This window comes from Drosophila sulfurigaster, chromosome 3, assembly GCF_023558435.1.
Source record: "Drosophila sulfurigaster albostrigata strain 15112-1811.04 chromosome 3, ASM2355843v2, whole genome shotgun sequence".
In the NCBI taxonomy this organism is placed as follows: Eukaryota; Metazoa; Arthropoda; class Insecta; order Diptera; family Drosophilidae; genus Drosophila; species Drosophila sulfurigaster.
This window is the reverse complement of record NC_084883.1, coordinates 36,406,199-36,429,738: the sequence shown is the minus strand read 5'-3', so window position 1 is coordinate 36,429,738 and position 23,540 is coordinate 36,406,199. Positions and strand designations below refer to the sequence as shown.

At 38.1% G+C, this 23,540-nt stretch overlaps 5 protein-coding genes across 7 annotated transcripts; 2 read left to right on the top strand and 3 right to left on the bottom strand.

Annotated features, from left to right (window-relative positions):
* Positions 1-284: 284 nt before the first annotated feature.
* On the bottom strand, positions 285-13,836 carry LOC133841826 (phosphatase Herzog). Of its 3 annotated transcripts, none has more exons than XM_062274589.1 (6): positions 13,391-13,836; positions 12,890-13,083; positions 4,258-4,493; positions 4,017-4,198; positions 2,996-3,149; positions 285-2,935 (listed from the first exon to the last, which is right to left on the bottom strand). In XM_062274589.1, exons 2-6 carry the CDS (start codon positions 12,963-12,965, stop codon positions 2,558-2,560), a joined length of 1,026 nt encoding a protein of 341 aa, XP_062130573.1. In that variant the 5' UTR covers positions 12,966-13,083; positions 13,391-13,836; the 3' UTR covers positions 285-2,557. The 3 variants fall into 3 exon arrangements, with proteins under 3 accessions (XP_062130573.1, XP_062130574.1, XP_062130575.1); XM_062274590.1 differs by having other exon boundaries at positions 4,258-4,490; XM_062274591.1 differs by lacking the exons at positions 4,017-4,198; positions 4,258-4,493; positions 12,890-13,083; positions 13,391-13,836 and adding an exon at positions 3,418-3,571.
* Positions 13,837-14,127: 291 nt separating this feature from the next.
* On the top strand, positions 14,128-14,920 carry LOC133841846 (coiled-coil-helix-coiled-coil-helix domain-containing protein 7). The gene is given in 5 exon segments (XM_062274621.1): positions 14,128-14,199; positions 14,349-14,538; positions 14,593-14,622; positions 14,624-14,692; positions 14,748-14,920. Coding segments are annotated over 4 exon segments (258 nt in total). The 5' UTR covers positions 14,128-14,199; positions 14,349-14,493; the 3' UTR covers positions 14,862-14,920.
* A 131-nt stretch (positions 14,921-15,051) lies between these two features.
* LOC133841838 (distal membrane-arm assembly complex protein 2) lies at positions 15,052-16,025 on the bottom strand. Its single transcript, XM_062274607.1, has one exon. It carries the CDS (start codon positions 15,921-15,923, stop codon positions 15,075-15,077), a length of 849 nt encoding a protein of 282 aa, XP_062130591.1. The 5' UTR covers positions 15,924-16,025; the 3' UTR covers positions 15,052-15,074.
* A 71-nt stretch (positions 16,026-16,096) lies between these two features.
* Positions 16,097-21,896, top strand: LOC133841804 (serine/threonine-protein kinase PITSLRE). The gene is made up of 3 exons (XM_062274555.1): positions 16,097-16,455; positions 18,644-21,038; positions 21,167-21,896. The coding sequence occupies exons 1-3, from the start codon at positions 16,391-16,393 to the stop codon at positions 21,713-21,715; spliced, it is 3,009 nt and encodes a 1,002-aa protein (XP_062130539.1). The 5' UTR covers positions 16,097-16,390; the 3' UTR covers positions 21,716-21,896.
* On the bottom strand, positions 21,819-23,477 carry LOC133841827 (peroxisomal membrane protein PEX16). Its single transcript, XM_062274593.1, has 2 exons — positions 23,270-23,477; positions 21,819-23,208 (listed from the first exon to the last, which is right to left on the bottom strand). The coding sequence occupies exons 1-2, from the start codon at positions 23,379-23,381 to the stop codon at positions 22,295-22,297; spliced, it is 1,026 nt and encodes a 341-aa protein (XP_062130577.1). The 5' UTR covers positions 23,382-23,477; the 3' UTR covers positions 21,819-22,294.
* Positions 23,478-23,540: the final 63 nt, after the last annotated feature.

Genomic DNA, 23,540 nt, shown 5'->3' with positions numbered 1-23,540 from the left:
GTATCCCTTTTTTCTTGACTTTTACTGATTGATTTTATTTGCATTTTTTAAATTTAAAAATAAATATTCTTTATAAATTTATTACCTTTGATATTGAAAATCTGACAACGTTGTTTGTAGTAATATAATCCCTTTGCCATCTACTTATAGCAAATCAATAATTCTTTAATATCACGATCTATTTGTACTTTATGATCCAAAAAGAAAATAGTTCAAGTTCAATAAGAAGTCAAGTATACTTTGGGTTTTAATGATTTTTTTATTTTTTGATGACATAATTTTTGTTGTTTTTTTTATAGATTTAAATTTGTTTTGTTTTTGTTTATCCGACATTTATGCATTACATTTATAGGCTCGCTTTAAAAATAGAATTTGTTTCCGTGTTATGATAAATTAAGAGTTTTCATGATGTTCTTTTTTTGTTTTTTCATTTATTGTTATTATTAAAAGTAAAACAGTTAAATATATGCATTATTAAAATACGTTATCGCTATCGCATTTTATACTTAAATTTCGCTTGTGATTAGTCGCTATCGTTTATTACAATTTCGCAGCAGTGTAAATGATATACAATATTATGAATTATTATATATCTATTTTTTTTTGTTTTAATGAATTTATTTTAGCTTGCTTTGATGTTGTGTGGTAAAAACAATTAAACTTGCAAATCATATGAGAATCTTGCGCGTTTACAACGTGCCGAATTTTGTGTAGTTGATATTATTTGATCTCAGTTAAAAAATATAAAAGCTTATCCACTAGAAATGTTTGCGGAAAATCAGTTGATAGTTAGTGTAATTAAGAAACGTGACTGATCGATCGGTGTGTGTGTGTGTGTGAGTGTGGGAGGCGTTAGCGTCTTTTGTTTGTTGTTGTTGTTATAGTTGTAATGGTATATAGTCGCATCTATATAAAGTATACATATATTATATTTAGGTGGGTTGTGGCGTGGCCAGCTTGAGCTCAATATAAGTGTTATACTGTTATACATAGATGTATTATATTTAATTACTTGGTCGGAGTAGAAGCTTTTCGTGTAAATATTTCACTTTTATTTTCGTTTTTCTTTTTATTATTCTTGAACTGCCCGCACATAAATTAAAACACAAAACATGTCCGCACCGTACGATAGAAAAGTATTTTCTAGTAAAAGGGGATAGATAGATCTCGAAGGGAAATGGTAGAGAAATATTGCAAATTGCGTTTCATAAGCGCACTTGTTAAAGGAAATTAAATAAAAAATATAATAAAAAGTTGTAAGTGTATAATAAGATGTGCCTTTCAGCTATAAAAAATATACTAAAAAGCCGTTACAAACGCAGCTGACCATTAAAGATGCGTTTATGCGTTGCGCCATATCATGATAACATTACTGAATTCATTTGGTGTAATTTGATTTTGCAGTTTTTGTAGCTCGAACTTATTATGGATATGTTTTTGTATGCCTTTTTGTTTTTTGTTTTCTTGTTGTTTGTTTTTGTGCATAAATATGATGGGAGAAACCGTCAATTGTGCTGCGCAACTTGACCATAAAATGAAGCAACGTATAAGCGCAGTTTTCAAGCAGCCGATGCCCAACAAGTGGCAACAAAATAAAAGAAGGGATACAGTTTAAATTGTGCCCTTGTTGTGCATATACCATTATTTGAATTAATGCACATTTATGCCAAGCGTTAGCCATGCGATGATCATGATCACGATCGCGAATAGGAACACCACGCATAAACGTACGAAATATTTATACAAGCAAAATGTGTATACACATGCTTAGCCTATATATATATACATATATAGTTTATATAAGATGTATATATAAATATTGTTTTTTTTTTCTTTTCTTTTTTTTTGTAGTACACGTAGATTTTTTTCATTTGTTTAAGTGTTGTTTTTTTTTTCTTCTGGTTTTGTTTTTAATAAAAAATATATATAAATATATGCTATTTTGAATTTGATTTTATCTCTCTGCTCATATGTATAGTTATTCTTTTTTGTTTTTTTTCTTGCCATGTTTTTATGTTCTTTTCCACATCTGTTAGCTGTATTAGAATTTTCCCTTTTTTCTCATTTTGTTAAATATGCGCACTTAAAATATGTATATTTATATATATGTATTGTATATATATATAGTGTATATAAAAGTTCAATGATTATTAGTTATACATAGGGTATTATGTATAGTTTTTTTTAAGGGTTTTCATTTGTTTTTTTTAGAGGGGGTAATACCCAGTACAATGGGTAAAAAGCGTGGCCTTTATTTGCTTTCAGCGCAGCATATTTAAAAAAAGTTATTACACACGCACACACATTGAATTGGGAGCCAAGAAATCATAATAATAAATAACAAAAGGTGCCGTTATAAAATACATGGTTAAAAAAATAAAACACTTGAGCTTGATTATTAATAGAAGGTGTACGCTAGTGTGTGTGTGTGTGTGTGTGTGTGTATTGCTGGAGGCGACGCAGAATTATGCTTTATATGCTTTGCTTTTTTGTTTGCTTGGTCTCGTAATATGTATAAACTTTATCATATATTTATAAACATTAGTTCCCACTGATGTTACGTCTTCTGCTGCAGCAGCTCGCTTTGTGGATTGGGCGGACTGGACGACAGCTGCTGCAATTGTTGTTGCTGCTGTTGTTGTTGTTGTTGCTGCTGCTGTGTTGCAGTATTCAGCATGGTCGGTGCAGACAATGTGGTCGCCTGTGTAATAACTGTCGTGGCAGAGATGGTTTGTTGTTGCTGCTGCTGTTGCTGTTGATGAGGCGCTTGTTGCAGCTCCTGCGTATGCTGTTGATTTGTTTGATTGTTTAGCGGCTGGTTCGAATTGCAGAGCACCGAATAGACGGAATCCACTTTGCTGAGCTTCTCAAAGAGAGGTATCAGCTCACGCAGCTCACAGTCGGTCACATCGTCGAACCACGACTTCACAGGAACCTTAAAACAAGTTAAAAATATTATACGATTCAAGTGAAATGAATTTGATTATCTACTCACTGCATTGTCTGGGTGAAAGATGTAACTGGCCGGTGAATTGTCCACAATGACAATCTTTTGTAAATCGCGACCCAGACGATTTAGATCCTTAATGTAATTACCCCTGTAATAAACGCATGATTCCCTAAACAGTCTTGCACGAAACACATTCCATCTGAAAGTTAAGAATAGAATGAGTTATCATGTCATCACTGAAAAATCTTAATTAAAGAAGTGCTTTCATTTCGAAAGAAAACTAGTTTAGTTACTATATTTTCATTACAAAATGTATAAACATTTAACTACACTCTCTCTTAAAGCTTTTACATATTTGTAATCTTATTGCAGTATCTTTGTCTCGTTTGAGTTTTTGCTTTGAAAATGTTGTAACCACAACATATATTCTACTTGTCACTTGAAAATATATCAGCATGCTCCATTACCTTGATTGTATCATGGGCAACACTTGTTATCCAGGGTCGTTTAAACCGCAATCATGTTAGCTTTAAGTTAATTGATACTCTAACTACACTGTAACATATCTAAACAATTATCTCTATTTCCTAAACCTTTTCATTACACTAGACTTTTACACTTAACACATTTTTTATTATTTTATTTATGTGAAATACATATTGGCTTTTAGTTTGAATAAAATTTTATATGAATTTAAAGCATGAACTTCAGAAATCTATTTAGGTTTAACATTTTCTATTATATTACTTGATTTTAAAGATAATGGTATTAGAATTTTAAACTCTTTTTCCTAAAGAAATATAATGTTTGATTGAAATGTAATTTGGCATAAAACTAATTTTACAGCTGTGAACTTTGAAATAGCAGTACTTACAACCTACGCGTATAAAATTGAAAAACACCATTATCTTTATGCTCCATTTCACAAAAATAATGTACAAGCGATCAACTAATAAAAAGGAATATGTAAAACACCCGTTATATAGTTTTGCCATTGCACTGCTATTTCAATGTTCTTAGCTGCATCTTCAGCTATTCCTTTCTTCTCTCTCTTCTTAATACTTACTTGTCTAGCAGATCGGCAACGGGATCTGCGTATTTGGCTAGTGAGGCTGTAAACAAAACGCACTCGTACAGTTCGCCCATCTTTTGTAGAAACTCATCGACATGCGGTCGCTTTAGCACATAGACCTGATGTATGGTGCCATCGATTTCGACTGGTACTATGAAATCGGCATTAGGTATGGGCTGCAAAACGATGTCAATTAATTGATCTCTTTCAATGCTGGATAATGTGCAAAACTTACCTTAAAACTACTGTGCACTAGAGTTTCGTCCAAATCGATAACCATGCACTTTCGATGCATATCGGAGTGCCTAACCTGAGGTAGAAGGTACCTTTGTTGGTCCGGTAAGGGTGGCGGTGTTGTTGAACCATCGATCTGTGTGCCATTCTGATTTGTTTTCGTTCGATTTCGTCGCCAGCAGCAAAGTAACGATTGAAATATGCCGCGTTTCTGTGGTTTTAAGCGATCCACATCTTCTGAAATTTAAAGAAAACGAAATTAATACGAAAATTTGCTTATAAAACTGCATCTTAAGTTTAAAGATATGATTTATATTGTGCTACAGAAATCCATATTAAATTAGATCATATTTTGAGGTCAACTTTTAAGCTACCAAGTTAACAATAAAAATATCAGTTCATCAAATTTCATCCTCAACTCAAATCGTACTGTCAAAAAGTATAAATTTAAAAACAAAAACAAAATCTTGACTATCATAATTTATAAGCAACAAGTTCCGTTTTCAATCAAAATGCCAAAACTATATCACAGTTTCGTCAAATTGCTATCTATTCTCATTTTCACACCTCTTCGAATCCGGTTTACATTGATGATAGCAACAAACACGACAATGACAGCAACATATTTAAGTCAACTGTGCACAATCAATTTTAACCGCACATTGACGAATCGGCCTTGAAAATGTCAGACAGGGCTTATAAAATAAAAATTGCTATTATTATTTTTTCATTTATTTGTTTTTGTGTAAGCTTACGATTGCGACTTGTGACTGACTAAACGAGATTAAAGTAAATTATTGAATGAACTCAGGAATGCTGAATGCGCATTGATTGTTTCAATTAAAGGCAATTATTTCTCTCTCTCTATAGACATATACTATATGTATATATAACACATACGTACTTCACGATCTTAAAGGGGAACCACCCCAATAAATGTCCATTTATTTTATTGCTAACTAAAAAATGGTTGATAAAAGAAATACGATTCGCATGATCAATAATTGATTATCATTCAACAAACATTTATTATCAGTTGTGCTTTAACACATACGATAATTTTGAAATAAATAAAGGTATCATTATATTCACTTGAGTTGATGTATCAACAGTTATTTGGGATGCCAAGCGAACGATAGTTTAGTAAGCTTTTAATCGATCACAGTCACGATAACTTGCAAAATCAAGCCCATCATTATGAGTGAAGTTAAATAACGAATACTGATTATTTATTATATTGATATCATAATCAACTAAATTAAAGTGTCGAACAATGCTGTTGAAAAATTTAAAAGAATAAAATATAGAGACATTTATTATAGCTATTGTTTTTTTTATTTTCGTAATACATCATATTAAACAATAGGTCGGGTTGGCCTAGCAATATAATCGATCAATTACATTAATAACTAACCAACTATTAATAAAAACCTATTTTTATTCAAGTGTACTCTCAACATTTAGCTATTTAAATAGCAAGTTAATCTAGCTCATCGTTAAGGGTGAATGTTAACAAACAATTAATCTTTACATTTAAAATAGAATATTAATAACGTATACAACACTCATTTCCTATTTCTAGCCTCAAGGCTTCGTTAAACAATTTTGATAGGAAAATAAATGTTTTGTAGATCAATAAATGTTGCCTTATACGCATCAATAAAAATATCTATATAAATGTGTATAAATATTTATGCATGAAAATCCGCCTCATCTATATTTGATATTTGATTTTCTCGCAATATGCAAATCTTTCAAGCACTTTCAATGCGAATGCGAATTTCGTATGTGTGTGCTTGCGTGAAAATGTCTTAAAATAGATATCAAACGAAACGAAATGAAATGAAATAAAAAAAGGAAAAACCCAACAACATTCTCGACGCGGTTTCGCAGTGCGCGGGCGGGGGGCTGCGTTGGGAGGGGTGTGGCAGCAAATTTAGCATGCATACATGCGTTTAATCGATGGGAAATGCTATAATTGCAAGTACACAGACAGGAAGGTAGAGCGAGAGAGAGAGAGAGATACAGACACGCACACCTCGTTAGAAGTAAGAAGGTCGCCGATTGACCTTTAAGCCCTGCGAGCGAGGGAGTGAGCAAGAGAGAGAGGGAGTGATAGAGCTTTAAGCCAACTGTTTACAAGCTTCGAATTGCAATTGCTGTTGTTGTGGCTAACAAAGAAAATAACATGCAGAGCAACGAAAAAAAGTAACCAAGAAAGTTACATGCAAAGTGTGCTCGACTGTGAAATATGCGGCACTCGATTAAAGTTAATGTAGAAAAATCGAAAAAAAAACCAAAACTGCAAACTATTGTTAATTATTTCATTAATATAAAATACTATATTTATTAATTTACAATTTACAATTATATCATTTTTAATGATCAGTTGTATCAGTTATAAAAAAGGTAAAATAAAATAAAAGCTGAATTTAAAGCCTCATAATATTATATAAATAATTAACACTCAATTTTATATCATTACTTAAATAAGTTTATGTAGAATAATTTTTTTAAAAAAAAAGGAAAAAAGGGTATTTGCAATATATGATGTCCTCATATAATGCCCTTTTTAGCCATTTGTATCGGGTATAATAGCCAAATGGAAGTGCATGTTGCATGCGGCTGGGGAATGGGAAAGGGTAACGGAACGAAGGATTCCAGCAGCTAAGCTAGACGTTAGTCGGTTCATTGAACCGAGCTTAGAAGAAGCGGTATCCAGCACCCAGCACCCAGCACTGAGTACTCAGTGCACTTAGTGCTCTGGCGACATTGTGAAGTGCAGCTGTACTTGAATATTTTATGAGCCTTGTCGCAACATAGCATAATGAAAGCCCCCGACAACAACAACAACAACAACAGCAACAATAACGAGTTGAGAACGTGATAGAAGCACACACATAAACACACACAGACACATACGCACTCTAACACACACACACCTAGACGATTATTAGGCAGTTGAAAGGTGAAACGAACGCGCCGCCAATGTGAAGAGTGTCCTGGCTGAGCTTAAGCCTTAAAGTAGCTTTCTCTCCCTCTCCCTCTTCCTCTCCAATACCAATACCATTTCCATCTCCTAGTCTGGCATATTTTACATAACTTTGCATAAAGAAGCGAGACGGTGAGAGTCGGGTGTCAATTTGTCGCCTACTTGTTGAACTGACATCCGCAACATTTGGTCGGCGTTATTGATAGGCAGCCTACTATCTATCTCTATATATAGGTCGGTGGGTTCTGTGCTTGATTGATGCGCAAACAGGCAACATTGTTGTTCGTGGGGTTCGGGTTCGGTGCGCACTCAAGCACACGTCTCTCTCTCTCTCTCCATCTCTCTCTGCCACCCAATACACCCCCCTCAGCTGACTCTTTATCCACCCTTGCCATGCCACATCACACTCAAATAGGCTTTGTCCTATTTTTAAGGCTTTAAATTGAATTATTGACTTGGCTTTGTGGAGATTTTTTCTTTTCTCTCTCTATTTTTGCCTGCCCATATTTATAGCTCCCATTATATGAGCACAATTTGTCTATCAGATTTTAATAGACACCAAATTTGGCATGCAGCTGACCGTAATAATCACAACAACAACAACAAAAACAACAGCGAATAACGAAAAATATTCAATTCTGTGGGTGGCACACGAATTGTGAAATGGCCAAGTCACGATTTATAATATTCATTTTGATACAAGTGCTTCAATTTCAATATTATAAAAATCAATCGCTCAGCATTTGGTAAAAAAACGCTTTTAAAGTGCCCAATAATTGAATTTACTTGACCAACAGAACTCGCCAAATTGCTTTACTACTGAAATTGCGTATGAAATTCAATTAAATATACATTTTATTGACATTTATGCTAAGGTTGTCATGACATAGTGTGGCCATATGCAAGAATTTTAAGAATACCCTTTTCGAAGTTCACAATTAAGCTGAGCTTTATTCTTTTTAATGAGAAACTGTCTTAGCTCTAATTTCTTATTCGACTTTGCATTAATTCCAATTTTAAATGAAAAAAGTAGCTGCGTGTTGCTCGTCGAAAAACAAAAATATGATAATTTAGCACAAGTGCCTATGCTAAGTGTTAAATAAAATCATCAAAGTGTGACCATATGCAAGCATTTGGAAAATATTGAATCAATCATTTACCAAACGACCCATTAAAATAGTTCACAATCGAGTTGAGCTGAACTTTATGTTCATTTAATTATCGTGAACTATTTCAGCTTTTCTTTTTGTTAGCACACAGCTTTTAGCTTTTCTCACATTGGACGTTGAACTAATTCCAATTTGAAATGTATAAAGCAGCTGGCGGTGTGCTCAATTAAATTGCAGATTTATGTAACTAAATACGAGAGAGAATATCAAAAATATAGCTGCATTAATTTATGCAACAAGTTATGCAAAATGTGAAATCCGCAGCAGACTGTTTAACGGCCTTACGCGTCAATTGGGAAATACATTTATTTTCGCAGTTTAAGTTTGCCGACGCGGAATGGCAATGAAAATGACAAGCGTTTCTTTTGTTTTCATTTTGTTTTTCTTGCGTTGCTCTTTTCTTATTTTTTGATAATTCTCTGCCAAAAAAAAAAGAAAGAAAACTTGTATATAATCAAGTAGTTATGTGTCTGCTGCTATATACCAAAATACACTTGCGTTGGGTTGCTAAATGAATTGGAGAGTCATTCTTCTCTCAAAAACCAACAAAAATTATATTTTCAATTAATTCTTCAATGATTGTCGATCTTAGAATGCTGCCCCAGCAAAGTTCTATAAGCGTATTGAGACTTCGGCAAGGCGAAGATAACAATTTTCTCAACCTCTCGTTGATAATTAATTTAAAGCAAACAAAATAAAGTAATAAAAAAAGAAAACGAAACAAAGAAGGCAAATTGAAAGAATGGCAAAACAACGCCCCAACTTTAAACAATTTTTGTGGCTCTCGTTATCTAATCGCGTTGATATTGTGTTTGTTATCTCTGGTCACACATATGATATCATTTTTTTGTTCAGTTCTTGAGCTCGCTGCTGGCCTTAAATGGGCAGCCGAGCTCGACCTTCAGCATATTTATTGAAGCTTTTTTTTTCAAAAGTTCACACACACAAAAACTCTCACACATGGACACGCACGCAGACAAACATACATAAATGTGTTTTGTTTCTGTTTTTGTCTGTTCAACCTTTGCACGTGATGTTTGGACAAGCACCTGCTACAAAAGCACGGAATGAAACGAAAGAAAGGGGGCGCCACTGTGGAGAGAGCAAGTGATGCTGCCCCCTTTTATTGCATTCGCACAAAGATGTCGCTTTGGGGGTTGGTATTCAACTAGCAAAGTAGCCAAGTGCAGAGGTCAACGAACCCAAACCCATGAAGAGCAACAGCAACATCAACATCAGCATTGCCGCCCTCTCTGAAAATTAGATAGTATTCATCCGACGACAAGTTTTGTTTTTGGCCGCATCAATTGACCTTTGTTTCAGTTTTAGAGAAGGAAAAGGGGGATTTAAAAGAGCCCCAAAAATAAATTAGTTATCGCTTTTTCAGCTGTAAATATACACCGACACATATGTACACACATCCATCAATGAATACACACATGCTATATAGGAAATGCTTTGCCACGAAGACCATTAACATTTTTGCACAGCACGCGGCACGCACATATTTATATGTTCTTCTAGAAACTATACACATTCATATACACGAATATAATATATATATTTTTAATAATTATGCATTGCGCTGTTGGGCTAATGATTTCTTTTTCTTTCTTTCGTTTTATACATGATTTTTAACGCCAAAAAAAAAAGAAATTGCTGAACAAGATATACAAATGATCATTATAGTTTTGGTATGCACTTTTGCTTTGCACAAATTTTCTAAAATAATTCACTTAACATTTCCCCATATATTTTCATTAAAAATATGTAAACATTTTAATTAGTTACGTGCTTTTCAGTGAATACATGCAAGATTAATGGCAATTCTCCTAGAATGTGATTTATCGATAACAAATTAGCTGCTAATCTGAAAACTGACAGTTTTAGTCTGGCATCTTTTAATCAATCATTGCGTCTAATATGGATTTTAATCAATTCAAATGATGTGACATAACGAAAAACACATACGTACGGGGATTTTTCATTCGCATTATCGATAACAAATCAGTAGATGACACTTCAAGATTGGCAGCACTCGAAAATAATCATGGCTTTCTAGAGTGTGGCCATTAGTATGCAAATTATTTGCTTTGTTTAGTTCAAGTGCAGTATGAATTACGAAAAGAATTGCGCTTGACAGTTTATTGTATTTTTCAGCCACATTTTGTTGGCATTGTTTACAATTCAACAAGTGAAATTATAAGCAGCTGCTGTCAGAACTGACAAACAAATATTAAACAGCTCTGATTAATCGAAATCCGAAATCTTTGCTGGCCACAAAACATTTATGAAAAAAAAAACAAAAATGACACAAGGAATGCTAAAAATGCTCTCCTGGGAAAGCTAAATATTTGAAAAGTTAACATATGTGGAACAAGCGTATGATAAGTATAGTTTAAATTTAATAATTTGTTTGTATATACTACTTTTTTCTAGATTTCAATCAAGTAAATTATACAGCATATGTTAGTAACATGATTTCCAGCTATATTATTAACACTTTTGCCTTGACAAATTAATACGTCAATAATAACAAAGTTAGTCTGATTTTTTTTCGTGTGCTGTTTGATTTGGAAAGGGTAAAACGCGCATTTGCTTTAAAGACCTTGAGAAATTGAAAAATCACAGACAGAGAGCTATATAGCTAGAAATGAGATACTAGAGCGTTTGCCCATAAAAACAAAATACATCTATCTACACATGTGCAGAAGTACATACATATATGTTTGTGTCTATATAAATATTTAAACACGGGCGGTCGGGCGTACAGACAAAATCAGACAGCACTTAGGCGGCACCCACTCTGAAAAATACCAAATAGAAAAGCTGCCGCAGAGTGTGACCGACTTTGCGATACCTGTCCAATATTTTAAAAGTAACAAATATGACCCAAAATGCAATTCTCTTTACATTATTTAAGCAATAGCTTTAAAATATTTTTCACTACCTTGATCTCTTGCCAATAAGTTATAATAGCCTTCTGGATTCTATTGGTCGCGTATAAAAATGTATAAAAACAGCAAAACAACAAAATAAAAAAAATATATAAAACATATTTCAACTGTTGCCGGTTCTAAAGCTCTCTGCGCTCTTCGCACCCACACACCACCCAATATGTAGCTGACTGTGTGTCTGTGTGTATGTGCGATGATGACGTCTCGTTTATTGTCACACAAAGCTCAACAAGTTAAAGAGTGAAGAAAAAGGCCTACGCATACACTCACACACAACATACTAAATTCATACATAGATATGCACACGGAAGTACGGCCCATAATAGATAAATATTTGAGAGCTATAGTTTCGAGTTAAATGGGCAGCACTGTCTGTCCGCAACAACGCGAGATGTCAATTAGCACCTAACCGCAGAAATTACACATACAAATGGACAATTGTATATCTGTGTATGTACTATATGCAAGTGTATATATTGCATGCATATAAATACATATGAACACAGAGTATAGTTTTGTTTGTCGTCTGTTTTTTGCGACCGCAGATTAGATTAAATTTTGTTATTACTTTAAGGCGCTTGTCCGCTCTTGCTCCCGCCTGGCCTCAGCCCCACCCCGTATTTCGTTCGTTGCTGCTGCACAAATAAAAAAAAGAAATAAAAACACTCTCACACATATCAATAAAAGAGAAATAAATACACATATGCACACGCATTCACACATGCATATATGCAACTTTTAAGTTTTCGCTCTCTTTCGCGCTTGCTTCATTCAAGCTTTTTTTTTGTAAGCTACGCTTTGTTTGTTTGTTTTCACGAAAACTAGTCGACGTTGACTCCATCGTTGATACCGGTTTCGCCTTCTCGCTCTCCCTCTCTCTCCCTAGCGGACTTTTATCTTCGTTGTAAAAAGTGTGCAATTTAATTGCGGTTTCAATTGTTTCGCTGGTTCTGTCTCGCTCTTTGCCTCTCTTTCTGTTTCGCATTCTCATTCGCTTTATCTGGAAATGTATCTTGCTCTCCGCTAGGACATGCAAAGGTATTTAAAGTCAAGCAATTTGTTCAGCATTTATTTTTTCTATTTTGGCGTGACGTCACAGTTGATTACAGGTGGCGCTTTTGAAAGTTTTGCCTGCAAGTGTTCGACGACGACGTCAGAAGTAAGCAAGTGGTTAGATCATTCACAATAGCCAACAAAACAGCTGCGCACTTTGTATACAAACACGCACACACACACACACATACGAACAGGCGGAGGCACGCAAAGCAAACAATAACTATACAACGTATACGGTCACATCGTCTGGTTGGGGAGCCTTAACAATTCCTAAGGTCAGGGGGGCAGTGTGGCCAGCCCAGTTGTCCTTTAAGTCGTTTTGTTGCGTCTTTGTTATGACGCCGAATGACTCATTCACTTGGTGGTCTTGAGTATCTTCATTTTATTTCTTATACATTTTGTATATATTCTTATATTCATATTTTTTCGTAAAGATTGTTGAGTGTTGAGTCTTCTTACCTCCTTTGTCATTTGGATAGACATTCAGTTGCTCATCGTCGCGGGAAACTTGTGTGATTATTGATGTTGCATCCATTACACGGCGTGTTTTTGTTGCAAGTTGAACGCTCCGTTTACTTTTTTATATTCTATTTGGCCCAAAATCCAAGTGAATTGTACTGGTCGAAGTTTCGTATTTATTTGTAAATTTTTAGCTGCACAAAATTAAAACACATACACATTATTATTAATACATTTTTTGCACACATTTTCCTTCGAAAACTTCATGTTTTCTTTATATAGAAACAGACAACACACATTTGCACTCACACACACATGTGTGCAAGTGAGTGTGAAACAGACTACGACTGCGACGTCAACGCCGACTGCGGGCAACGGCAGCAGCAGCAGCAGCGACTGTTGCCTGCGCCAGACAGTGGAATTTTACAATTACGCTTTGACAGCCTCATTCGTTGGTTTCGTCGTCGCAGAATGCAAATGATTTTCCCTCGCGATATTCACCTTTTGTAAAAATGCACTTTCGCCTTTTGTTTCTTTCGTACACGATCATACAATAATTACAAATGTATTAAAAACTCAACGGAAATCAACTTAAAAACACTTTCTTTTCTTGCACTCCTGTTGTTTGGGCACATTCTTTATTTTTCTTCGCGTCTACTTTTTGCACGCAGCTTCTTGGCGTTTTATTTATAACGCACTCACTCTTACACTCACACACAAACACAAACGCGCACACTACGAGAACAGAAACACTGTCTTTGCTTTCAACTGTTTTCAATTGGTATGGTTGTTGTTACTCTCGTTTATTTCGATATTGCATTCATTTGAGTATTCAATTATTTTTTTTCCTTTCTTAATTAATTATAATCAAAACTCCGCGCAAATAAAACAAAAAACGTTCTCCGTGCCGTTTTTTACGACGAATTGTGGCCACGGTTGCGCTGAAACTGTTAAATGACAGACACACACACAGCAATAGCACTTAACATCTCAGTGAGGTGTTATTAACAGCGAGCATTAAACATTTTCTGCACTATTAATTAAGAAATGTGTAATATATGTCGTCGAAAATTCAATGTAAAAGAAATTAATATTTTCACATATAAAAAAAATTATATGGAAATTTCATTTAGATAGGAAAATATAAAAGGACGCTATATTTCGAAATTAACAGCTGCAAACCATTGCACTAACATAGACTTTCTAGAGTCTATCGATAGAATAATGTTAATGGGCAACAAGGTATACTGCGAGTATCGATAAAGTCGGACAACAAAAAATTATCAGAGATGCCACCTTATCATTAACAGGTTGTTACTTTTCCTTCTTTTTTTTTTTTCTTTGTCTACAAATTTAAAGAAAAATATTTTTTTATTTTAATTGGCAGTTTTAATTTTGTATCCCAACCATAATCGGATATTTGAATATTTTAATTTAATCCCTATCTGTAAAATTTCAGTGAACTGTTACTTATGTGTTGATTGCTGTTATTTGCATTAAAATGAACTGTTAAATGAAATTTGCCGTGCGTTGACAGCTGTTGCTTGACCGCTCAAAATAAAAACATTAATTTATATAATTCATAAATATATTCACAAGACACAATGCCACGAAACAGCAATGCCGAACGCGATAATCCCTGTTTAAAGGTAGGATGAGTAAATTATTAACTTTTACTTATATAATGAACAGTTTGATTATAGGAACAAGAACTGTCATACAAATGCCTAAACAAAAAACAATTTCGACCGGGAAAAGTGTGAAGTTTACTTTGTCAACTACAACAATTGCAAAGAATTTTGGGTATGTAAGCGACAACTAAACCAATCGTCATTACGTTAATTCATATGTTTTATAGAATAAAGTACGCAGTGATCGTCGCGCTAAGGGAATTGTTCCTTATTTACCGCCAGTGGAGGAGCGTGCAGCTCTCAAAGCCGAATATATGAAAAGCAAACCAGCCCAACATTAATGTTATCACAGTGTGACAGCAGCTTGATCAGGTTGTAAAAATACCATTGCTAAGCCGAGCATCAATACTTTTACAGATGCCATAAACAAGTCAAACTTTAATGTTATCACAGTGATCCCAGCGTGACCGCAGTTTATCTCGACTTAAATATACTAAGAAAATTGTTTGTAAATATACCATAAACAAGTCGATGTTTTCAAATTCAAAACAACTTTATTCTGTGCTATGTATTGTGTTGGCTGCAACGATTTTAAGAGCAGGCAACGCGGCCTCCAGCATGGCAGCAGACAATTCCATTTCCAGCGACTGCTTGGGATCATCAAGGATCAGCAGCTTAAGCTGCGAAAGTCGATAAAGACACGCCAAACCATTGTAGGTGATATTGGTGCCAGAAATATCAAGTACCTCCAGACGCGGAAATTCGCTGCCCGAAACCCGATCCAAGCACCAATCGTCGATGGTTTTAATGTTGTGCAGTGACAAGAACTTTAGATGTTCCAAGCAGCGCAAGTTCTCCAGACCTTCGTAGTACAATTGCATGTTGTCGCAGCGCAAGGCTTCCAATTTGAAACTGGTATCGTATTTGTTGGGTAAACTGAATTCACCCTCAGCCGAAGCACGATGCCATTTGGGGTCGTTGAGGAATTTGGCAGCGCCACCGCGATACAATATGAAGTGGGCTGCTGCGAGCTCGGGGCCTAGAATCTTATGACGTTCGGGTATAAACTGTTGCATGTGCCGTTCAATGGTTTCCTGTCGTTTATGCCACCATTGCTTTACGGTCTTTGGACTTAGATCAATGGGTCGTTGCATCATCACAATAAAATCGGATGTTTGTTCCGAATTCGAGAACAATTTCAACTTACTATTCCAATCTTGAGGACGATCGCCGATTGGTGTTCGCCACCTTAATTGTTGTTTATCCTGTGACAATTCCTCGCGAATTCGCTTTACAGTCGCACTAACTTCGGCCTCCGATGTGTTATTGGGCAATGTTGCTGCAAATCGACGCAAGACAACCGCAGTTGGTTGTAAGCGGCGTAGTTGACCCGCTAATAACATTATTTAATTTATCTATTATTTTATTTCTTCGTAAAAATGTATGTTTCGGAAACGGTTACGATAATAAAACGTAGTCAGCTGTGCCGAACAGCTGAGTGTCAAGTTTAAGCACACAAAAAAAAGTGGCAACGCCAAGCAGACGCCATTTTTTCCGTATTTTGCAGCCCTGGACGACTGCAAGAAAAAAACGTTTGTGCTATTGCAAACGTTTGTAATTATTTTTGTAAAAATAAAAACGTACAAATCCACCGAAAATTTAATTGAAGGTCACACACAAATGCACATTAGTTGCAAGTTGTGTGATTTGATACAAAGAGAGTGCAATAACGCTTCGTTATAAGGCTGCTACTTAACAAAAGTTACTGGTGAATCAGCAGCAGAGACACAAGGGGCAACATTTAGCGTCAGTGTCCGTGGAGTCGCAACCTCTAATTATTATCTACACACATAGACAAAATATAAGCGACATGGTCAATACGTCTGGCAGTGAAGATGGCCAGTTGCGCAGCCCCAACGATGGACACTATATCAGGTGTGTACAAAAACTACAATATAAAATACATACATATATTGAAAAACGCACGTAAAATTGTTGCTGCATACACACACACGCACACAAAGAACACACAGACATCACACACATTCTATGCATGCGCGCGTGTGGCTGTATGTATGTGTGGGTGCGTGTGCTAGTGTGGAAGCTGCTGTGTATTGAGTGCGGCATTCAATTATTATTTTATTCTATTTGAAAGCGTTATTTTGTAATATTCTTTTGACTACTACAAAAAAAGAAAAACAAATCATCTAAAAGCAACAAAAACTAAAAGTCTCACTATCCAGACACGGTTTAATGATCAAAAGGTTGTGCATAGTGCTCTGGGAGCATAAAAGAAACAAAGAATGCTGTGACGTCACAGCCGCAATATGCAAAAATTGTGTTGTGGCGCCACAACATACTTGTTCTACTTCAGCTAACATGGCTGCAAAGAATTTTCAATAAAATAACATGAACTATAAATGTATAACAATTTTCAAAATTATGGCAAACAAATTCGGAGGGAGATATGCACAAATAGAAAGAGAGCTCTGCACAATACCTGTAGATCACTCAATCGTAAATTTCCCCAATACCACAACAACTACAAAAATTTCTTTCGCTTGCTTTGTGTGTACATTAATTAGCTATGTACCCATCCTAGACATACATATGTATTATATTGCCAACCAAAAATGTTTAATAGCCAAAAAATCCAATTTATTGACATTACCATAATTTTTATCAACTGAACCGTTTAATTGACTTGAGTTTTTTCATTGCAAATAGGCCAAAAAGTGTGTACTTGTCCCAAAATGACCGAGGCGCGCGATGGCCAACAACTAAAACTAAACTTAAAACCAAAAAAAAAAACAATCAAAACTGATAAATTACGAAAGAAAAAATCCAAATATAAAATAATTATAAAAAGCCGAACGCAAGAAATGCAATTTAAATTTAAAAATAAAAGTGTGCCCAGCAGCTCATGAGCGTAAAATGGCGAATTCGGCAGCAAAACTTCATGGCCCAGGACATGGCCGCCCCCTTCCTCCTCAAACACAAAATGAAATGTACTCAACCGAAAGTCCTTAAAAGTGCAAGAGAGAGAGTGAGTGAGAGAAACGAGAGTGATCTCGAAATGCTGTCGGTAAATGGAATTACAAATTTCTGTTCAAATAACAAACTGCTAATGCCTTTTCAAAGTCCTGTCATCTTTATACGTATTCAACTTATATATAGTGTATATATACAAACATATATTGTATGTCTTTTGTCCCCACGCTACTTTTTTCCAAAATATCGTTTTAGCCGAATTTTTGCTTGCAGTCGTAAGTCGTTTACATTTTACAGCCCATCGGAATTTTCATCTCAACAATGCCTCCACAATTTTGGAATTGTTTAAAGCTAATTGCCATAATAATCATAAAAGGGGGTTGGCCACACAGGTAAGTACGTAATTGAAGCGCAGTGGAGTCTTGAATAATATGTGTTGTATGATCATCGATAATGCGATTTATTACTTTATTTTTGTTGTTATCGGCAAGAAATGGAGGAGGATCACTCGATGGAGATGGGAAGTGAAAAGAACCTGGGGGAAAATCATAAAAAAATGTCGGCAAAACAACGCGTTTTGAATTATCATCAATCTATCAACCATTAATTCATTTAATATAAGCAATCTCTCAATGTATCATGGTAAGCTTCAAGTGTATTTATTATTCAAGGCTCCGCTGTATGATTGAACGAAATGCCCACATGGTTGTACAAGTCTGTATTTGTTTGCTAATCTTATGTACTACACTGAGTATTTGTTGTTTTCTTTCGATTATTATCAATTTCCACCCGTTATTCTAAGCAGAAAGAATGTGATTAGCTTTAGAGTTCTTCCCAAATGGCGGCGGCCTTGAGATTTGAACGTCGAAGGGCAACGTAAAATGTAAATCAACTTCTGCAATGCAACAACAGTTCAAAAATGAAATTAAAAAAGGATATAGGATTCTAAACAACAGGCAACAGGCATCATCATCAAGCATCTTCTAAAGCACTTGTTGAACCAGAGCGCGCCTCGCAGTCGAGAAACACACACTTAATCGGGGGAATCTCTGCAACAGCAACAAGAAAAACCCATCCATTTTGTAATTTGGCATGCGTAATTTGTACAAACTTATAATTTCTCTCGTTTTAGTGGCGATGATGATGAGCACGATGCGGATGCACTGTACATACAACCGCCACAGCCGGCAGCCAGCAGCCAAGGACGTGGTAGCGATGCGTCGAGTACACGCCGTGAGAAGAAGAAACATTCCCGCGATCGCCGACACAAGGAACAGCGCAGCAGTTTAGAGGGCGTTGAACGTGAACGAGACCGACGCGAACGTGAACGAGATCGCTTTGAATACGCCCGAACACGCGATGATCTGGAGCAGCAACGTTATCATCAGCACCATCAACAGCAGCATCATCAGCATCGCAGTGAACGAGCGGCCAAGCATCATTTGAGTCATGCCTATCATTATCAGCAACAGTTGCCACTGCCACCGCCACCGCTGCCATCACAAAGCTATGCCCATCATCATCATTACCATCAGGAGCAACAACTGATGGGTCTCTCGCGTAGTGGAGCACGCGCTGAATATTATCACAGCAGTGGACGCCATGTGGACTATGCGGATGTGGAGCAGCAGCCGCCGTCCAGGCGTGCGAGTAAACATGGCTATGAACAGCCGAAAGATGCTGAAAGCCTGGAGCAAGATTTGCGTTCGCGACTTCTTAGTAAACGTCACAAATACGTCAAGGACTATGAGTCGGAGGAGAACTACGAGCAACCTCAACAGTCTCATTCCCACAGTCGCCGCAAGGAGCGCGACTCTAGACGTAGCAGTCATAGTCACAAGATGCGACATGGTCAGGTGATTGAGCTGCTCGACAGTCCTGAGACAGCAGCGCAACATCAACGCCATAAGCAACATAGGCGCGCCGAAGCTGAAGCTGCAGCAGCACTCGCTGCGCAGCAACAACAACAACAGCAGCAACAACGTGGCACAACGTCCAATGATCCCGAGTTGTTGGCACGCCGTGAAAAGATCTTGGCAGCCGAGCGTGAGAATCGTCAGCGCCGGCAAATTGCCCGCGAGGAGCTGGAGGCAAGGCGAGAGCAACTGCTGCGTGAACGCAACGAGCACAGCGATGCACTCAGTCCCACGGCGGTGGCGGCGAGCGTGACAGCCGGATTGAATATAGTCAAGCGGAAGCAGAAGGCGAACGTAGAGGAAACTCAATACGAGCGTCGCAAGCGCAGCAAACAGTCCACAGAGGAATTGAATAAACAATCACAGTCCAGCGATGAAAGCGAATCGGACGAAGAGGATGATGAGGAGGAAAGCGGCAGCGCTGAAAGTGGCAGCGATTCGGCCGAGAGCGAGGAAAGCAACTACGAGCAGCAGAAGGAACAGCAGCAGCAGTCTCATAAAAAGCACCGTAAACGCAAGGAGCAGAAGCAGCGGCAGGATGACGACGACGAGGATGTGCCGCTGCCAGATAGTCCGCTTAGCGTAGGAGCCCTCTACAAATCGCCCAAGCAACGGGCGCGCTCACGTTCCGCGAGCAGCTCAAAGAGCAGTCACAGCCAGAACAGTCGCAGCAGTCGTAGTCGCAGCAGGAGTCGGAGTCGCAGTCATAGCAGTCGCTCGCGCAGCAGTGAAGAGGAGGATGTGGAGGCGGAACAGGGACCACGTTCACGCAGCAGCAGCACACGCAGCGAGGAGCGTGGCATGGCACAATCGGGTGGACAACAACAGTCTGCAACGGACACGGCTGACGTCAGTTTCAAGGCAACACCAGCTGAAGAGCTGCCGCCCTGCGACGACAAAGGCATTCCACTGCCCAACTATTATCCCGGGGTGCAAGGTTGTCGCTCTGTCGAAGAATTCCAATGCCTAAATCGCATCGAGGAAGGCACCTACGGCGTCGTCTATCGCGCCAAAGACAAACGCACCAACGAAATTGTTGCGCTAAAGCGTCTCAAAATGGAAAAAGAAAAGGAAGGATTTCCCATCACATCGCTGCGTGAGATTAATACGCTGCTTAAGGGTCAACATCCCAATATTGTGACTGTACGCGAAATTGTCGTGGGCTCCAATATGGATAAGATCTTTATTGTGATGGATTATGTGGAGCACGATCTCAAATCGCTGATGGAAACCATGAAGCAACGCAAGCAGAGTTTCTTTCCCGGTGAGGTCAAGTGCTTGGCCCAACAACTGTTGTTGGCTGTGGCGCATTTACATGACAATTGGATACTGCATCGTGACCTGAAGACCTCCAATTTGCTGCTCTCCCACAAGGGCATCCTCAAGGTCGGTGATTTTGGCTTGGCCCGCGAATATGGCTCCCCATTGAAGAAATACACATCGCTGGTGGTTACGTTGTGGTATCGTGCGCCAGAGCTGTTGCTCTGCTCGCCGGAATACTCCACGCCCATCGATGTGTGGTCCGTGGGTTGTATTTTTGCAGAATTTCTGCAAATGGCGCCGCTCTTTCCGGGCAAATCCGAAATCGATGAGCTTAATCGTATATTTAAGGTGAGCAATTGTGTAGATAAACAGTTGAAATTCATAGATTAGATAAAAGCAGTTACAAGTTGCTTTTGTTCACCATACACAATAATTGTAAAATTGAAACAAATATTAATTGCTTTTGTCTTTTGCAGGAACTCGGCACACCCAACGAAAAGATATGGCCTGGCTACTTGGAGCTGCCTGCTGTCAAGAATATGCTAAGCCAGAACTCGCAGTTTACCGACTATCCGGTGTCGCAGCTGCGTAAGCATTTCCAAGACAAGACCTCGGAGGCGGGTCTAGCGCTGCTACAAGGTCTGCTCACGTACGATCCGAAACAAAGACTGACTGCAGATGCGGCGCTGAAGCATGCATATTTCAAGGAGCTACCACTACCCATCGATCCATCCATGTTCCCCACTTGGCCGGCCAAGAGCGAGCTGGGCGCACGCAAAGCGCAAGCCTCCTCACCTAAACCTCCCTCAGGTGGCTCGCAGTTCAAGCAGCTGGGACGCGACGAACCGATGGCCACAGCTGCAGCTAAAGGCGGTGCTAAGCTTGCGTCGGGCATTATTACGGGTAACAAGAAGAGCAACGCCGGAATGGCGGCGGCAACGGCGGCCAGTACAGGATTTGTGCTTAATGCGGGACTAACGCAACGTCAAATGGCCATGGGACCAGGCTTCAGTCTGAAGTTCTGAGACAAAGTTCACAGTGTGTGTTTAGCCAATTATCGGATCATTGTTATGTATAGAGTTTAGCGTGTAAGTGCAAAAAGAAACAAAAAAACAAAACCACAAAAAAACCAAGAATATCGTTTAAATGTATGTGTACAAATATTGTTCCAAATATAATTTAAAAAGCCATACAAAACAATATAAATTCGTGATAATAATAACGATACAGAAGGCAAAACAATTTTTGAGAGGACTAGAACCAGAAGGGTTGTTAAAATAACGTCTATAGGGATCATAAAATCTTAAGCTATTTGGAATGCGATTTTCATTAAACCTAGCAAAAGTTCATGTTGCTAGCTTCAATATTGCGTTCACAAATTTTTGTAGCAAAGTTATAAAACAAACTTGATCTGAGAAACTGAAGAAGCATTGTCATCAAATTTGATGACCTCAGCTTATATAGTCCCTGAGATCTAGATGTTTGAACAGACATATAAAGCATATTTTGATCGTTTAAACATTTCGATTCTTAATTTTATTCACCACCCCATTCGACCACTTTTGTTAGTTTACTTTAACGCTTAAGGCTAAAACGGAATACTTTTAAGTTGACCACAAATAGAAGTAAGTGTTTTGCCACTGTGGAATGTAATCCTTTATAGGACCAGCCACCACCTTGGCAATGGGCACATGCTGCGCGACAAAGCCGAGCACTCTCTCTATCCTCGACTTGCTGTAGTTGTCATAGAAGGGCGAACGCACCAGGAAATACAACAGGTTCACGCATCGCCTGCTCAGCTCCAATTTCTGTTGCTTGGACATCAGATGGCGATGCTGGCGATACACATGCACGCTATACAGATCAATGGACAAAGCAACCATGTACTGTTTCCAGCTGCGCTGACCAAACAGACCCATGGCCGCCAGATGTACCAGAGGTTTGGCAATGTATAAATACTCGGCTTGCAGCAATTCGCGTGGCATTTGCGTCTTGGCCGCATCCGCATTGTCCACGTGCAGTTTAAAGTCGCGATACTGAATAGGCGGAGCACCCTCGACTTTGCGTATAATTCGACCTGAGCGTTTCAATTGAAACGTTATGGAGTGCTCCGATTGGGACAAACTGTCAGTGGCGGCGGTGGCAGATGCTGCTTGGCGCTGTTTGCTCAGCACACGTCGATTAAGGGCTGTGATGGGCGGTGAGGTGATAATGTCCAAAGTCGAATGTTTCAGCAGAAACAAGCGTCCAGCTGCCTTGGCCAGCTGAATAAGTGCTATCACCAGCCATTTTCCTTTCTGGCCGAACAGTCGGCGTGCTGATATCTCAATGAACACCTCACAATATTCGAGCGTCGTCAGCGTGACCTTTAGTCGATAGCAAAGGCCGGTTTGCAGACGGATCACGGCGTTGTCGTTGACAGCACGTGCCCGGTCGATGATGCGGTCGTTGTAAAACACCAGGATGTTGGACAGTGTGTACACAAGTTCCGACAGCACATTTGAGTTTGATATGCGACCTGAAATTGAAGTTTGAATCGTAAATTGTATCACCAATCTTATCTTTTTCACATTTTTTACCTGCCACAAAGTACGACACCCATTTGGCTGTGGTCTCGAAGTCGCCAACTACATCGGGATTCTTGGCCACCCAGGCCTCGTAGGCCTTGACTAAGCCCTTTAGCTGGTCCATGTGTAAATAAAATTAAAGAGCAGTTGTTAAAAAAAGAAAAATAGAAAATTAATAACAACACGGCCTCTTTGTTTTGTTGTCGTGCAAACGCATCAGTCGACTGGGCGATTAATAGCGATGGGAGTACATATATCGATAACAGGTGTTTTGCCATTCTTT

Excerpts from the sequence above, each read along its gene's own strand:
- LOC133841826 (XM_062274589.1), bottom strand. The coding sequence starts at position 12,965 with ATGGATGCAACATCAATAATCACACAAGTTTCCCGCGACGATGAGCAA. Across the intron at positions 3,150-4,016 it reads GTTGCCGATCTGCTAGACAA|ATGGAATGTGTTTCGTGCAA; the intron begins GTAAGTATTAAG and ends CTTAACTTTCAG. Across the intron at positions 2,936-2,995 it reads TCTTTCACCCAGACAATGCA|GTTCCTGTGAAGTCGTGGTT; the intron begins GTGAGTAGATAA and ends ACTTGTTTTAAG.
- LOC133841827 (XM_062274593.1), bottom strand. The coding sequence starts at position 23,381 with ATGGACCAGCTAAAGGGCTTAGTCAAGGCCTACGAGGCCTGGGTGGCC. Across the intron at positions 23,209-23,269 it reads GGTGTCGTACTTTGTGGCAG|GTCGCATATCAAACTCAAAT; the intron begins GTAAAAAATGTG and ends CTTCAATTTCAG.
- LOC133841838 (XM_062274607.1), bottom strand. The coding sequence starts at position 15,923 with ATGTTATTAGCGGGTCAACTACGCCGCTTACAACCAACTGCGGTTGTC.
- LOC133841804 (XM_062274555.1), top strand. The coding sequence starts at position 16,391 with ATGGTCAATACGTCTGGCAGTGAAGATGGCCAGTTGCGCAGCCCCAAC. Across the intron at positions 16,456-18,643 it reads AACGATGGACACTATATCAG|TGGCGATGATGATGAGCACG; the intron begins GTGTGTACAAAA and ends CTCTCGTTTTAG. Across the intron at positions 21,039-21,166 it reads AGCTTAATCGTATATTTAAG|GAACTCGGCACACCCAACGA; the intron begins GTGAGCAATTGT and ends TGTCTTTTGCAG.